This window comes from Cebidichthys violaceus, unplaced genomic scaffold, assembly GCF_023349555.1.
Source record: "Cebidichthys violaceus isolate CVI_PGR_0920_01 unplaced genomic scaffold, fCebVio1.0.p SCAF_28, whole genome shotgun sequence".
NCBI lineage: Eukaryota > Metazoa > Chordata > Actinopteri > Perciformes > Stichaeidae > Cebidichthys > Cebidichthys violaceus.
Genome location: NW_027176461.1, coordinates 2,423,313 through 2,441,486, shown reverse-complemented (window position 1 = coordinate 2,441,486; position 18,174 = coordinate 2,423,313). Strand labels below are relative to the sequence as shown.

Here is an 18,174-nt window from a genome sequence, read left to right as displayed (position 1 = left end):
ATTTAAAGTTTAGCAACATGACAGGAACCCAATTCTGAAGAGCAAAACAAAAAAGCATGAAAAAGGAAAAATTGATGAATTGAATTGACTGATTTCTTTGATGAATATATTTATCAAGTTTCCAGGTTTTTCCAAAGACATTATTAACAAAACATTTACAAACCACTCAATAAAAAGAAGAGTAAAAACATATCCGGTTAATTTGTTTTCATAAGTATTTATTGGTTGACTGACTCCTTGATTGATTTATTGATTGATTGCAGTCATTTTCCATTTTCAGTTTACATTTTAGAGAAAATATAAATCATTGTAGTCACAGTCCTGTTTATAACAAGTATAAAGTAAACGTAAGTTAAGTAAAGTTAACTTATTAGTTAGATAACAGTTTACTCTGTAATATGTTGATTGCTGTACCATCAGGGTAGACAATAATAATAACGTGACGTAACGTGAGTGTGATTTTTGTCATTTAAAGCATTCATAATTCAACTAAAAATTGATTTTAGGGTGTGAGTATGGTTTATGATATGGTTTAATTTGTAAAATATTGAAGTACAACTATTATCTGTCAAATAAACGTATATTTGTCCTTAAAATGTACTTACAGTCCTGAGTGCCGCAAACCCCTGTTCACATGTTATACTTTAAAATGTAATGCTACTCAGAAGGTTTTGGCACCTCTAGACTGGTTCCCACTACAACCAGTATACAAGGGCACACTCAAGGCCCTCACCACCAGCCGGGCATTGCAGTGGTCTCCATGACTGCACAGAGCAGCTCACCTCTCGATGAACCCCCCAGTCTAGCTTTGGTGGTGGGGAGCATGCCCTACCAAAAACAAAAACACAAAAAATTCTGTCGAGCATACCCCTGCACCAGTGAACTGTGCAGCAACCACACCATGCCCCGCTCCCCTTTGGTCCCCATCCCAGACCCCATGCCCCCGGTTAACAAGCCAGCCAGCACGTTCCCTGTTGTCACTTGTTACCCGTTCTCCTCCTGATACGGCTCACGGGCGGGGCCAATTAAACTCGCACTGTTCCCCACACCGGGTCAGGAGTTTAGTGGGTCATCATCACTGTGATTTTCACTCAGAGTTATCTAATCCTGATTCAACTGCTCCAACTGGACCGAACCAGACCAGTCTGTCTCAATAAATGCACTACAGCCATTCATGTAGTAGTGGTGGAAGAAAATGGTCACACAAATACACAGAGACAATTACCATTATGTTTTACTCCTTCTATCACTTGTAGTACCGGCTACAACAAGAATTGTATAAGCACTGCTACTACCAACTCTATTGCTAATAATAGCTCCATCAAGAGCAGTCATGGTAGGAGTTGTACTCGTAATAGTACTCGTTGTAGTTCTAGTAGTTGTAGGAGTGGGTGTTTATTTAAATGCTCCAACGGCTTTCCATTGTAGCACTTAAGTAGTTGTTGTGGATGTTACAGCAGCAGTACTTGTAATGTCAATGAAGTAGCAATAGCAAAAGTAGCAGTAACTAATATCGCTTTTTGATTCTGAATGTTTGTTGCTCTCTGGTCTCTCTTGAAAAATCGATCTCTATCTCAATTAGAAAAGTGCACTCAGTCAAGTGCCGATCTCCGCTAGGTGTGTCTGCAACAACCACTGCTGTAATGTTCAATTGAATGAATACAAACAACTCGTCTAGACTGCGAGCGTATCAGCCACGTTTTTCACACTGTCTCATTTTATTCTATGCAGCGCTTTAACGCTCCCTATGAACAGAAACTGTCAGTCCTGTTGTGTGTTTAGCCCCTGTTAGCCCTAAACACACTCAGTTTAGTCAGCACTTAGTTCAATTTGCAATTAGCTAAGCACTAGTTATACGTACATGTATGTGCATGCAGTTGTCTTGCCTAGGTGTTCAAATCAAGAGAGGAATAAATTGTAATCCGTAGTGGAAACAAGAGTCCAAACTGAAGCAGTTGGCGATCACTTGCGGCCCCCCACCATTCAGAGTATTGAGGAGTCAGCAGTCAGTGACGCTATAAGGCAGTTAATAAAAAATGTGAATCACTGAAACAGTCATAAACAAGGACAAAAAAACATCAGAATAATGGGTCCAGCAGTATGCGAGATAAGCATTGGACAGACGCACAGACAGACGCACACAAACAAATGCATAATCTCCTGGTGGACATAATCAAACTTTATTTGATAAAGTTTAAAATATAGTATAAGTCAGAGGCACCAACTCCACTCATGAAGGTGAATTCTCACCAGCTCTGTTGTTGCTGCCCTGTCTGTGACCCTGACCTTCCACCTCAATTACGTAACACAACACATGTCCCAGTGTTCTTTTTCATTAAATAAGTGATTGTCTTTTCCAGTTTATTCCTATTCACGTACAAAGAGAGACTGGGGTGAGGTGTTAGTCCTCTGGAAGCTTCATAACTCTGAAATCTTGTATAGTGTAGAAACCATTGAAGTTAGTGACTTTTAGTCATTTAGAGAATCCGAATGGTTCAATAAGAAATAGAAACAGTATTTAGACTTTTAGAAAATGGGCTTGTGGAAACCCATGTGTGGAGACTGCTGTATAAACAGATAATGATAGTAAAACACAGTTCTTTTTTTATTTTGTCAGCGTGACATAGTACAAACAGATGTCAAGTTAGACAGACAAAGGAGTCGCAAAATATAGAGACATTAACACAAGATGTATGAAACACGTTATGATTTTAATATGTTATGGATTTTTAGTAGTTTTGTAAGTGTTTGTGTGCATTTTGAAGGTGTTTTGTGTCAGTGGGTCATATTCATATATGAACCACTGTGACTAGAGGAATGTGCAGGTATGTCGAGGAGAGAGAATTATATACATACATAATTAATTACATGGTAATAATAATGCACACTATTTACAACTCCATGTTTACTACTATAACTGCTGTGATGTTTTTGTGTCTTCAATATAATCATCATAATAGTTTGAAAGTTAGATTTATATGTAGCTTGTCTTTAATAATAAATGTTAATATTTAATGTTTAGCAGTAAGCAGCCTGGAGTGAAGTCATTGATGGCCTCCATACAGACAAACAGCATGTCACATTTGATAAAAATCTGTTGTTCAATTCTTATGAGCTCCAGCAGTGAAATGTAACTCAGTACATTTACTCAAGTATTATACATAAATACAAATTTTAGGCACTTGTACTTTACTTGAGTATTACCATTTACTGCTATTTTAAAGTTTTACTCTACTACATTATAGAGGTAAATATTGTACTTTCTACTCTGTATTTGTCTGAGAGCTGTAGTTAGTAGTTACTTTGCAGACTAAGATTATACGTAGAAAACATAGCAATGCATCATGTTTTAAAAGTAGATTGTAGTTTTATTTTGTGAAAAATATACAAAATTACCCAAAAGTCTAGTTCAAATCAGCTACAAACTACACATGAATGCATCATAATAATTATCTAATAATACTATGAATAATTGTAAAACACTCACACGGGGCTTTTTCCAGCAAAATAATAACTTTGACTTTTGATATTTTAAGTAAATTTAGGTGATAATACTTGCATATAAGTATGATAATACTGATGATATGATAAAAGTCTGGTATTGATGCTTTTCCTTAATTAAAGGATCTGAAAACGTATTCCACCCCAGATAAACTGTGATGATGCTGATTGGCTGCTGACCCTCCTTTGTCTGCAGAGAAAGTGAAAGCATTAATCTATTATATTCTAGTGTCCTCTCGTGGCTGGTACGAGTAATTGCAGTATATTCTATTTTACACTTAAGCAGGATGGCAGATGGCAGCTGTTACATGCGGTGATGTGACTTTTGACAGACCATTCTGCACAGATTAAACATCTATTTATAGGTGAATTCGACTTTCATATAATATATTTGACTTGTATTTTTATATTACTTGAAATGCAAATATAAAAGCGGTGAATAATATTGGAAACTGAATAACATTATTATTAAGACACGTTCCTCCTATAGATGTATACATCTCTGGTTGAAACACAGGCCTATAGGAGGAACTGTGCTCGAGGCTAACGCATTCAGAACCATTAGGCCAATGTTTTGTCACATTTTAAAAGCATGTCATTTGAGTGTATGAGCGCTCGGTTAATTGCAGCGTGCAGACCGGATTTTTTTTTTTTAAAGCATATTTGCCAGAAGCAGGCGGAGCTAAGGAGGCTGCGATGGAGGGATGCTGCTGAATAGCAGGTGGAGACCGCTGATGTTTACGGGATGCACTCTGCTGAGGGAGGATCAGAGGAAGCTGGATTGCAGGTTATTTTCGACGTGTCGTGAACATTTCACTCTGGACGGTATTTTTTTTTTTTTTTGCCATTTTAATCTTGCAGAGCGCAGATTTACTCCCCGCCGCTCAGTAGACCGACCGGCTGTGAAAGGCTCTGTCTGTCTGTCGTGTCGCTGCAGGCTGCGACGATGTGAAGCTCCATCGTTGGGTCGACGGCCGCAGCCTTTTCCCTGAAACCTGATATTATGCAGGGAACGAGGGGCACTGCACGGATAAAAGGGGAACAAAGCACCGGTTCAGAAAACGTTTTACAAACTGGCAGGTCAGTGGGTGTTTTCTGTGGTGCGACGCCGCATGAAATGCAACCAAACCACAGTAAAATATAGTAAATATTGTTTTGATACACAGCAGCAAAGAGCAGCTTAACATGTCTGATATACTCTGTCTTTAGAATTTGACCCTGAGTTGTTTGTGATATCTAATGCAAATATTTTCTGCCTCTGTGCTGCTGATACAGAAAAGTCTAGGCCTTTACCGTTTGTGAGGTGTGAGTCCATGATGGTGAGCAGAGAGCAGAGTAGATCTGTCCTGAGCTTGTTCACCAAATCTCGTTTTAAATCAAGCTTTTTTTTTTATAAACTGATGAATAATATATATATATATAGTATATATGTTGCAGGGCCTGGTTTGATTTCAAAGGTATTCTTAGGTCGATTGTGTGATGTAGAGTGAAAAATATGGCTGTGAGTAATCAAATTCTTCACAGCCTAGTAACTCTGCCAAAAATAGACTCTCTATTAAAGGACTCTGGTGTTTTTTCGTGTCTTATGTCACTTCCCTGAAGGGGAAATGTCTCATCTGGTGTAAAAATCAGTGCATGAATATGTGTTCATGCATGCATCTCTGAACATGCGTTGTGACCCTCCCCCACAGACTGCATCTCTCTTAAGCTCTGGACTGAATGCTATAATCCTCTAATTGAAACCTCTTTCCACTATTTTATTCACATCACCTCAAATATCATACAACCCCTCTCTCTCTCCATCGACCCCTTCCCTCTTCTCTACCTGCAGTATCAGCCAACTATGGTCGACCCCTCGGAGGCTGAGGAGTGCAACAACAAGTGCAAAGGCCCACAGCGCGAGACGCCAGCTGTGGCCACTGAAGACCTTCGGCTGCCAGAAGAGGCCGATGGCACGACAACAGAAGATGATGGGGATGCCGGTTTCGAGACGCCGCCCTCCGGCAGTTCTGAGCCGAGCCCCTGCCACACTGCATCCCCGGCGGAGCCAGACGGCGCCTCTCAGGGGCCGCCCTCACCTGAGCAACCACAGACTCAGACTGAAAGAGATCCGTCGCCAAAGTTGCACCTGGATCTGTACAACTTTGACTCACCAGTCGCAGAGGGCAGCCGTTACGTGTTGACGAGCCCTCACTCTCTGGAGGCGTGTGCGCGATGTGGGGTCAAACCCGTGGAGCTCTTGCCCCGCCCGCTGGCTGACTTCGCCCGGGAGGCTCCCGGCCGCTCCATGCGTGTTGCGACGGGCCTGTTCGAAGTCTCCGAGAGAGACCGGCACGCCAAACTGAGGCAGTGCAGGGAGGAGAGGGAGAGGATCGTTCGGGAGGAGAAAAGAAGGATTCTACAGGCGGCAGTCAATACCGGCAGCACTGCGTCACCCTCTGCTGTGGAGCAGCAGCACAAAGCCTCCTCTGGCTCCTCTCAGCCAAATAAATCTGGGCCGGTGACCTCCAGCTCAACCCCTGATAGAGCCTCTAGAGCCACAGCATCAGGTCCAACATCTAAGGCAGCTTCGGCTCTGTTATCTAAAGCTCCCAACTCAAGTACATCCCCTAAATCTCAGTCCTCAAAAACTGCTTTCACAACCTCAACACCATACTCCAAAGGTGGTTTCCAAGGATCTGCCAAGCATTCACCCGAACAAGTAAAAACCACACGGCCGCTCTCGTCCGGCCCTCCACCAGTAGTCATGAAGTCCTCCGGCGGTAAATCTTCTAACACTTTCCCCAGATCGACACCGAAAACCCCCTCCTTCCCCAGAGCCAACTCTACATTATCATCATCAGTGAAGAAGCCGGCAGTTCAGAGCTCTGGGACGCCTCTGGATGGCGTAACAGGAGCTCCGTTCTCTCAGCACAATGGACACCTTCACTCCAAGGTGCCAGGAAAAAGCCATTCGCTGGAGTCCTTACAGCGGAGGATGGATCCGGCCTGCTCTTCCACCTCCACCACCACAACCACTACTGCATGCACCTCATCAGAGTCGGGCGCTTCCTCTTCTTACAGCTGGGACGGTGCTCGAGATTACTGGGCTAAAGTCTCCAGTCCTCGGGCTCGCACCATGGCCACCTTCAACTCCCTGATGGGCCGCAGCCTCAGCCTCGGCGACCTGAGTCACTCTCTGCAGACGACGCAGAAGGTGGAGCGCATAGTGAGGGAGGTGAGGCGCCGAGGCCTGAAGGCCGTGTCCGAGCGCGACCGCAAGATCGCAGCTCTGATGCTCGCCAGATACCAGGAGGAGGACATCATGAGTCAGACCCGCTACGTGGCTCACCTTCAGTGGGACAGTGAGCGCAGAATGGACGAGCTACGGCGAGAACAGGAGGACAGGGAGAAGCAGCGCGCGGTGCTCCAGTGCCAGCGGGTGTGGCAGACCCAGGTGTCGATACGGCAGCGACGACTCAGCCAGCAGGAGCGGCTGTCGACGGCTGCCAAGATGCGACAGGCCGAGGAGAGCGAGGAGCGATGGCGGGAGCTCGCAGAGCAACAGGAGCGCAACCGCCTGCTGAGGTTGCAGCAGGCAGCAAGAGAGGAGAAGCATAAGAAAGCTCTTCAGGAGCAGAACCTGAAGGCCTTGGAGGAGGAGAGGGCGGCCATGCTGGAACAGGAGAGGCTACTGCTGAAAGAGAAGCTCACCATGGCCGAGCTGAAGAGGCAAGAGAAGGAGCACCAGAGCCATGAGGACAGACGGGGTCTGAACAAAGCGGAGAAGAGACGCCACGCCGCCCTGATACAGGAGATCGCCCGCAGAGAGCAGGAGGAGAGGGAGGAGGCCAGGAGGGCAGCAGAGGAGAAGCTCAGCCGCTCCCTGGAGAATTATGAACAGATAGTGGAGCGTCGAGGGCAGGAGCTGAAAGAAAAGGCCAAGCGCGAGGAGAAGCAGATTCAGAAAGCACGCAAGGCAGCGGAGAAGCGCGAGAAGCAGCAGCAGCAGCTCCTGGAAGCTCGCGTGAAGGAGGCGGAGAAACGGGCCCAGCAGGCATCTTTGGTGGCCGAGGAGAAGGCCAAAGAGAAAGCTCAGCGGGCCGTCCAGACCCGGCAGGAGAAGGAAAAACTCCAGAGGCTCAACAGGCAACGAGTGGAGGAGGAGGAGAAGCAGAGGCGTCTGGAGCTGCTGCAGTCCATCGAGAGGAAGCTGGAGAAGAGCGAGCAGATCTTCAAGGAGAAGAGGGCGGTGCTGGAGAGCGCTCGCTCTGTGGCCCGAGCCTCCTTTCATGTGCGAGACAAAGTGCGCGAGGAGACCAACATGCGTACGTTTGATAAAATGGCCCTGGAAGCTCAACTCAAAGCCAGCCTGGATGAGAAATAGACCCACGGCTCTGCTGTGGACTCCTTACTTGTGGTCATGTGCTTGACTCCTGCCTTCATCATGGCCCTCATCACCCAACAGCTTTACCCTTCTTCTCATAAAGACCCACAGTGTTATTGTTTCCTTACATATCTTCACCCTATCAGCTTGTTCGATGACCTTTTTGACCATCATTTTTTTATTATAGATCCTTTCAAAGCAAACCAAATTTTGCATCATGGATGTAATGAGACTGCAAACTTAATCAGCTGATATAAATGAACAGTAAAGCCTGTATGGGACGTACAGTGGACTTCATATTAGATGAGAGGAAGAGAGCTGCCCTGTGCAGCAACGCAACCCCTCCCCGCTCTTTCTCTTTGCCCTCTGTGCCGTCTATCTCAGCTACTGGACTGAAAGCTGTGCTGTCATGAAAAGACTCATTGTTTACCAGGAAGCACAACTCCATGACAACTGCAGAGGCTTTTAAGGGAGCGCTCCTGCAGGGGGAAATCAAGCGCAAATGGTTCTAGCCCCCCCTCCCTAAAGTAAATGTAGGATCTTTTTGTCCTAGCACTATGACACAGCTAGATATAGCATAGAAATAAACCCCCGGGTTGGACACTTGTGCCACTGACAATGCAGCGCAGGAGGGCCGTGTGCACAAGCCCCGTGCTGATGAAGCATCAGAGGACGCAGATTCCTGCTGCAGGGTTGTTCTACTCTCCCTCTTTTTCCCTTCAAGGACTCCCTCCGTCTCCCCTCTTCATGTCAGATTACAGTAAACAGTAAAGCCACCTTTTGACCCCCCCCCCCCCCCCCGGCGATCTGCTCCCAACACAACTGCCTGGTGACCGAGTCCAGGTCAACAGGTACGAGTTTTTATTGCTTTCACATGTTATGCAATGCTTTCTGTTTTGTTACATACTGTTTTCTTTCAGCTCTTGAAGTAAAAAGAAAAAAACCACAACAACCCTTGATCACACTGACCCAGACTTGACAGAATAAGGAGAGAAAAAGCATCATTCTATTCAAGAGCCAACATGCAAGCCAACAGCAGGCTTTAAAGGCCTCTGGCTACGCTAATCCTACAATCTCACAGATTAAAAGAAAAGGGAGATACACATGGGGTTCTGCCTTCAGATGTACGTAGGCATTGCCATAGAAATGTAAATCAGGATGAAGCAGCAAAAGGTGAATGAGTGAGCAGAGAGAGTGCGTGGGAATATGAGGGAACTGCCTGCAAGGAGCTGCCTCTCTGGTGGCTCATTCTGTTTTCTTCTTTGGAAAAAACAAGCCATCACTTCGTTACACCAACATCTGTGTTAGGCAGGGATCATTTAGCACATATTTTGCCTCATTAAGACAGAAATAATTTAAAACTGTCACCTACACAGTAAGTCGCTGTTCCTGCAGCACCTCTGTAGCCCGGAAGTAGACTGGACCGGAGCATTTCAGACAGCCTAATATCTGCTAACGTCACTAACTACTGAGATAAAAATCAGACTGAATTTAAAATGCAGCATTAGAGCAGCAGAGGACTGACAGGCTTATAACCACACTGTTCCTACAAGATTTTCATGGGGAGGCGACCATTTTTTTTAACATGACTTTTTTATGAAATCATTTTACATTCTCTAACTTTTTTATTATACTATACTATGACTATTGTATTGAATTTTTTCAACACTATACTATGACGTTTTTTTGACATGCTATACTATGATTTTTTGTGAAATGCTATATGACTTTCTTTGACTTGCTATACTATGACTGTTTTTTCCACTTTTCGACATGCTATACTATGACCGTTTTTTGACTTTTTTCGACATACTATACTATGACTGTTTTCTACATGATATATACTATGACTTTTTATAGACATACTATGCCAGTGGATCTCAATTGCTGTCCGTGGCTAAGTGGAGAGCAGGGCTACATCTCAATCAGAGGGTTGTAGGTTCAATCTCCTCCTCTGCTAGTCTCATGTCAATGTGTCCTTCAGCAAGACACTTAACCCCAAAATACTATTACTATGACTTTTTTTAGACAGGTTATACTATGACTGTTTTTTCCACTTTTCGACATGACCGATTTTCATATTTTTCAACGGGCTATACTATGACCGTTTTTCACTTTTTTCGACGGGCTATACTATGACCGTCTTTCACTTTTTTCGACAGGCTATACTATGACTGTTTTTTGACTTTTTTCGACATGCTATACTATGACATTTTTTCAACGGGCTATACTATGACCGTTTTTCACTTTTTTCGACGGGCTATACTATGACTGCTTTCGACAGGCTATACTATGACTGTTTTCGACATGCTATACTATGACTGTTTTTTGACTTTTTTCGACATGCTATACTATGACCGTTTTTCAATTTTTTCAACAAGCTATACTATGACCGTTTTTCAATTTTTTCAACGGGCTATACTATGACCGTTTTTCACTTTTTCCGACGGGCTATACTATGACTGCTTTCGACAGGCTATACTATGACTGTTTTCGACAGGCTATACTATGACTGTTTTCGACATGCTATACTATGACAGTTTTTTAACTTTTTTCGACATGCTATACTATGACCGTTTTTCACTTTTTTCGACGGGCTATGCTATGACTGCTTTCGACAGGCTATACTATGACTGTTTTCAACATACTATACTATGACTGTTTTTTCCACTTTTCGACATGCTATACTATGACCGTTTTTCAATTTTTTTTGACATGTTATACTATGACCGTTTTTCAATTTTTTCAACGGGCTATACTATGACCGTTTTTCACTTTTTTCGACAGGCTATACTATTACTGCTTTCGACAGGCTATACTATGACTGTTTTTGACATGCTATACTATGACTGTTTTTTTACTTTTTTCGACATGCTATACTATGACCGTTTTTGAAATTTTTTCAACGGGCTATACTATGACCGTTTTTCACTTTTTCCGACGGGCTATACTATGACTGCTTTCGACAGGCTATACTATGACTGTTTTCGACATGCTATACTATGACTGTTTTTTTTACTTTTTTTAACATGCTATACTATGACCGTTTTTCACTTTTTCCGACGGGCTATGCTATGACTGCTTTCGACAGGCTATACTATGACTGTTTTCAACATACTATACTATGACTGTTTTTTCCACTTTTCGACATGCTATACTATGACCGTTTTTCAATTTTGTTTGACAAGTTATACTATGACCGTTTTTCAATTTTTTCAACGGGCTATACTATGACTGCTTTCGACAGGCTATACTATGACTGTTTTTTTACTTTTTTCGACATGCTATACTATGACCGTTTTTCAATTTTTTCAACGGGCTATACTATGACCGTTTTTCACTTTTTTCGACAGGCTATACTATGACTGCTTTCGACAGGCTATACTCTGACTGTTTTCGACATGCTATACTATGACTGTTTTTTGACGTTTTTTGACAGGCTATACTATGACCGTTTTTCAATTTTTTCAACGGGCTATACTATGACTGTTTTTCACTTTTTTCGACGGGCTATACTATGACTGCTTTCGACAGGCTATACTATGACTGTTTTCGACATGCTATACTATGACTGTTTTTTGACTTTTTTCGACATGCTATACTATGACCGTTTTTCAATTTTTTCAACGGGCTATACTATGATTGTTTTTCACTTTTTTCGACGGGCTATACTATGACTGCTTTCGACAGGCTATACTATGACTGTTTTCAACATACTATACTATGACTGTTTTTTCCACTTTTCGACATGCTATACTATGACTGTTTTTTTTACTTTTTTTAACATGCTATACTATGACCGTTTTTCAATTTTTTTAACGGGCTATACTATGACCGTTTTTCACTTTTTTCGACAGGCTATACTATTACTGCTTTCGACAGGCTATACTATGACTGTTTTTGACATGCTATACTATGACTGTTTTTTTACTTTTGTCGACATGCTATACTATGACCGTTTTTGAAATTTTTTCAACGGGCTATACTATGACCGTTTTTCACTTTTTTCGACAGGCTATACTATGACTGCTTTCGACAGGCTATACTATGACTGTTTTCGACATGCTATACTATGACTGTTTTTTTTACTTTTTTTAACATGCTATACTATGACCGTTTTTCACTTTTTTCGACGGGCTATGCTATGACTGCTTTCGACAGGCTATACTATGACTGTTTTCAACATACTATACTATGACTGTTTTTTCCACTTTTCGACATGCTATACTATGACCGTTTTTCAATTTTGTTTGACAAGTTATACTATGACCGTTTTTCAATTTTTTCAACGGGCTATACTATGACCGTTTTTCACTTTTTTCGACAGGCTATACTATGACTGCTTTCGACAGGCTATACTATGACTGTTTTTTTACTTTTTTCGACATGCTATACTATGACCGTTTTTCAATTTTTTCAACGGGCTATACTATGACCGTTTTTCACTTTTTTCGACAGGCTATACTATGACTGCTTTCGACAGGCTATACTCTGACTGTTTTCGACATGCTATACTATGACTGTTTTTTGACGTTTTTTGACAGGCTATACTATGACCGTCTTTCACTTTTTTCGACAGGCTATACTATGACTGTTTTTTGACTTTTTTCGACATGCTATACTATGACATTTTTTCAACGGGCTATACTATGACCGTTTTTCACTTTTTTCGACGGGCTATACTATGACTGCTTTCGACAGGCTATACTATGACTGTTTTCGACATGCTATACTATGACTGTTTTTTGACTTTTTTCGACATGCTATACTATGACCGTTTTTCACTTTTTTGGACATGCTATACTATGACTGTTTTTCACTTTTTTGGACATGCTATAATATGACTGTTTTCTACATGATATATACTGTGACTTTTTATAGGCATACTATGCCAGTGGATCTCAATTGCTGTCCGTGGCTAAGTGGAGAGCAGCGCTGCCTCTCAATCATAGGGTTGTAGGTTCAATCCCTGGCTCCTGCTCTGCTAGTCTCATGTCAATGTGTCCTTCAGCAAGACACTTAACCCCAAAATACTATTACTATGACTTTCTTTAGACAGGCTATACTATGACTGTTTTTTCCACTTTTCGACATGACCGATTTTCATATTTTTCAACGGGCTATACTATGACCGTTTTTCACTTTTTTCGACGGGCTATACTATGACTGCTTTCGACAGGCTATACTATGACTGTTTTCGACATGCTATACTATGACCGTTTTTCACTTTTTTGGACATGCTATACTATGACTGTTTTCTACATGATATATACTGTGACTTTTTATAGACATACTATGCCAGTGGATCTCAATTGCTGTCAGTGGCTAAGTGGAGAGCAGGGCTGCATCTCAATCAGAGGGTTGTAGGTTCAATCCCGGCTCCTGCTCTGCTACTCTCATGTCAATGTGTCTTGTAGCAAAACACTTAACCCCAAAATACTATTACTATGACTGTGTTTTCGACATGCTATACTATGACCGTTTTTCACTTTTTTCGACAGGCTATACTATGACTGCTTTCGACAGGCTATACTATGACTGTTTTCGACATGCTATACTATGACTGTTTTTTGACGTTTTTCGACAGGCTATACTATGACCGTTTTTGAAATTTTTTCAACGGGCTATACTATGACCGTTTTTCACTTTTTTCGACGGGCTATACTATGACTGCTTTCGACAGGCTATACTATGACTGTTTTCGACATGCTATACTATGACTGTTTTTTGACTTTTTTCGACATGCTATACTATGACCGTTTTTCAATTTTTTCAACGGGCTATACTATGACCGTTTTTCACTTTTTTCGACGGGCTATACTATGACTGCTTTCGACAGGCTATACTATGACTGTTTTCAACATACTATACTATGACTGTTTTTTCCACTTTTCGACATGCTATACTATGACCGTTTTTCAATTTTTTTTGACATGTTATACTATGACCGTTTTTCAATTTTTTCAACGGGCTATACTATGACCGTTTTTCACTTTTTTCGACAGGCTATACTATTACTGCTTTCGACAGGCTATACTATGACTGTTTTTGACATGCTATACTATGACTGTTTTTTTACTTTTTTCGACATGCTATACTATGACCGTTTTTGAAATTTTTTCAACGGGCTATACTATGACCGTTTTTCACTTTTTTCGACGGGCTATACTATGACTGCTTTCGACAGGCTATACTATGACTGTTTTCGACATGCTATACTATGACTGTTTTTTTTACTTTTTTTAACATGCTATACTATGACCGTTTTTCACTTTTTTCGACGGGCTATGCTATGACTGCTTTCGACAGGCAATACTATGACTGTTTTCAACATACTATACTATGACTGTTTTTTCCACTTTTCGACATGCTATACTATGACCGTTTTTCAATTTTGTTTGACATGTTATACTATGACCGTTTTTCAATTTTTTCAACGGGCTATACTATGACCGTTTTTCACTTTTTTCGACGGGCTATACTATGACTGCTTTCGACAGGCTATACTATGACTGTTTTCGACATGCTATACTATGACCGTTTTTCACTTTTTTGGACATGCTATACTATGACTGTTTTCTACATGATATATACTGTGACTTTTTATAGACATACTATGCCAGTGGATCTCAATTGCTGTCCGTGGCTAAGTGGAGAGCAGCGCTGTCTCTCAATCATAGGGTTGTAGGTTCAATCCCTGGCTCCTGCTCTGCTAGTCTCATGTCACTGTGTCCTTCAGCAAGACCCTTAACCCCAAAATACTATTACTATGACTGTTTTTTCGACATGCTATACTATGACCGTTTTTCATAATTTTCAACGGGCTATACTATGACCGTCTTTCACTTTTTTCGACAGGCTATACTATGACTGTTTTTTGACTTTTTTCGACATGCTATACTATGACATTTTTTCAACGGGCTATACTATGACCGTTTTTCAATTTTGTTTGACATGTTATACTATGACCGTTTTTCAATTTTTTCAACGGGCTATACTATGACCGTTTTTCACTTTTTTCGACAGGCTATACTATGACTGCTTTCGACAGGCTATACTATGACTGTTTTCAACATACTATACTATGACTGTTTTTTCCACTTTTCGACATGCTATACTATGACCGTTTTTCAATTTTTTTTGACATGCTATACTATGACCGTTTTTCAATTTTTTCAACGGGCTATACTATGACCGTTTTTCACTTTTTTCGACAGGCTATACTATGACTGCTTTCGACAGGCTATACTGTGACTGTTTTCGACATGCTATACTATGACTGTTTTTTGACTTTTTTCGACAGGCTATACTATGACCGTTTTTCACTTTTTTGGACATGCTATACTATGACTGTTTTTCACTTTTTTGGACATGCTATAATATGACTGTTTTTGAAATTTTTTCAACGGGCTATACTATGACCGTTTTTCACTTTTTTCGACGGGCTATACTATGACTGCTTTCAACAGGCTATACTATGACTGTTTTCGACATGCTATACTATGACTGTTTTTTGACTTTTTTCGACATGCTATACTATGACCGTTTTTCACTTTTTTCGACGGGCTATACTATGACTGCTTTCGACAGGCTATACTATGACTGTTTTCGACATGCTATACTATGACTCTTTTTTGACTTTTTTCGACACGCTATATTATGACCGTTTTTCACTTTTTTGGACATGCTATACTATGACTGTTTTTCACTTTTTTGGACATGCTATAATATGACTGTTTTCTACATGATATATACTGTGACTTTTTATAGACATACTATGCCAGTGGATCTCAATTGCTGTCCATGGCTAAGTGGAGAGCAGCGCTGCCTCTCAATCATAGGGTTGTAGGTTCAATCCTTGGCTCCTGCTCTGCTAGTCTCATGTCAATGTGTCCTTCAGCAAGACACTTAACCCCAAAATACTATTACTATGACTTTTTTTAGACAGGCTATACTATGACTGTTTTTTCCACTTTTCGACATGACCGTTTTTCATATTTTTCAACGGGCTATACTATGACCGTTTTTCACTTTTTTCGACGGGCTATACTATGACTGCTTTCGACAGGCTATACTATGACTGTTTTTTTACTTTTTTCGACATGGTATACTATGACCGTTTTTCAATTTTTTCAACGGGCTATACTATGACCGTTTTTCACTTTTTTCGACGGGCTATACTATGACTGCTTTCGACAGGCTATACTATGACTGTTTTCGACATGCTATACTATGACTGTTTTTTGACTTTTTTCGACAGGCTATAGATCGTTTTTCAATTTTTTCAACGGGCTATACTATGACCGTTTTTCACTTTTTTTGACGGGCTATACTATGACTGCTTTCGACAGGCTATACTATGATTGTTTTCGACATGCTATACTATGACTGTTTTTTGACTTTTTTAGACAGGCTATACTATGATTGTTTTTAAATTTTTTCAACGGGCTATACTATGACCGTTTTTTAAATTTTTTCAACGGGCTATACTATGATAGTTTTTCACTTTTTTTGACAGGCTATACTATGACTGTTTTCGACATGATATATACTATGACTTTTTATAGACATACTATGCCACTAGATCTAAATTGTTGTCCGTGGCTAAGTGGAGAGCAGGGCTGCCTCTCAATCATAGAGTTGTAGGTTCAATCCCTGGCTCCTTCTCTGCTAGTCTCATGTCAATGTGTCCTTCAACAAGACACTTAACCCCAAAATACTATTATTATGACTGTTTTTTCGACATGCTATACTATGACCGTTTTTCATATTTTTCAACGGGCTGTACTATGACCGTTTTTCACTTTTTTCGACGGGCTATGCTATGACTGCTTTCGACAGGCTATACTATGACTGTTTTTTGACTTTTTTCGACATGCTATACTATGACTGTTTTTTTACTTTTTTCGACATGCTATACTATGACCGTTTTTAAATTTTTTTTGACATGTTATACTATGACCGTTTTTAAATTTTTTTTGACATGTTATACTATGACCGTTTTTAAATTTTTTCGACAGGCTATACTATGACCGTTTTTCACTTTTTTCAACGGGCTATACTATGACCGTTTTTCACTTTTTTCGACGGGCTATACTATGACTGCTTTCGACAGGCTATACTATGACTGTTTTCAACATACTATACTATGACTGTTTTTTCCACTTTTCAACATGCTATACTATGACCGTTTTTCAATTTTTTCGACAGGCTATACTATGACTGCTTTCGACAGGCTGTACTATGACTGTTTTCGACATGCTATACTATGACTGTTTTTTGACTTTTTTTGACATGCTATACTATGACCGTTTTTCAATTTTTTCAACGGGCTATACTATGACTGTTTTTCACTTTTTTTGACGGGCTATACTATGACTGCTTTCGACAGGCTATACTATGACTGTTTTCGACATGCTATACTATGACTGTTTTTTGACGTTTTTCGACAGGCTATACTATGACCGTTTTTGAAATTTTTTCAACGGGCTATACTATGACCGTTTTTCACTTTTTTCGACGGGCTATACTATGACTGCTTTCGACAGGCTATACTATGACTGTTTTCGACATGCTATACTATGACTGTTTTTTGACTTTTTTCGACATGCTATACTATGACCGTTTTTCAATTTTTTCAACGGGCTATACTATGACCGTTTTTCACTTTTTTCGACGGGCTATACTATGACTGCTTTCGACAGGCTATACTATGACTGTTTTCAACATACTATACTATGACTGTTTTTTCCACTTTTCAACATGCTATACTATGACCGTTTTTCAATTTTTTTTGACATGTTATACTATGACCGTTTTTCAATTTTTTCAACGGGCTATACTATGACCGTTTTTCACTTTTTTCGACAGGCTATACTATTACTGCTTTCGACAGGCTATACTATGACTGTTTTTGACATGCTATACTATGACTGTTTTTTTACTTTTTTCGACATGCTATACTATGACCGTTTTTGAAATTTTTTCAACGGGCTATACTATGACCGTTTTTCACTTTTTTCGACGGGCTATACTATGACTGCTTTCGACAGGCTATACTATGACTGTTTTCGACATGCTATACTATGACTGTTTTTTTTACTTTTTTTAACATGCTATACTATGACCGTTTTTCACTTTTTTCGACGGGCTATGCTACGACTGCTTTCGACAGGCAATAATATGACTGTTTTCAACATACTATACTATGACTGTTTTTTCCACTTTTCGACATGCTATACTATGACCGTTTTTCAATTTTGTTTGACATGTTATACTATGACCGTTTTTCAATTTTTTCAACGGGC

The 18,174-nt window shown here is 40.7% G+C and overlaps 1 protein-coding gene across 1 annotated transcript in view; it reads left to right on the top strand.

Annotated features, from left to right (window-relative positions):
- Positions 1–4,152: 4,152 nt before the first annotated feature.
- ccdc177 (coiled-coil domain containing 177) overlaps positions 4,153–18,174 on the top strand; it is a 41,329-nt gene continuing 27,307 nt past the window's right edge. Inside the window, exons 1-2 of the mRNA XM_068721901.1 lie at positions 4,153–4,581; positions 5,333–8,718. Of these exons, the coding sequence (XP_068578002.1) occupies positions 5,345–7,867 (2,523 nt within the window). The 5' untranslated portion in view covers positions 4,153–4,581; positions 5,333–5,344 and the 3' untranslated portion in view covers positions 7,868–8,718. The remainder of the gene's footprint in view (positions 4,582–5,332; positions 8,719–18,174) is intronic.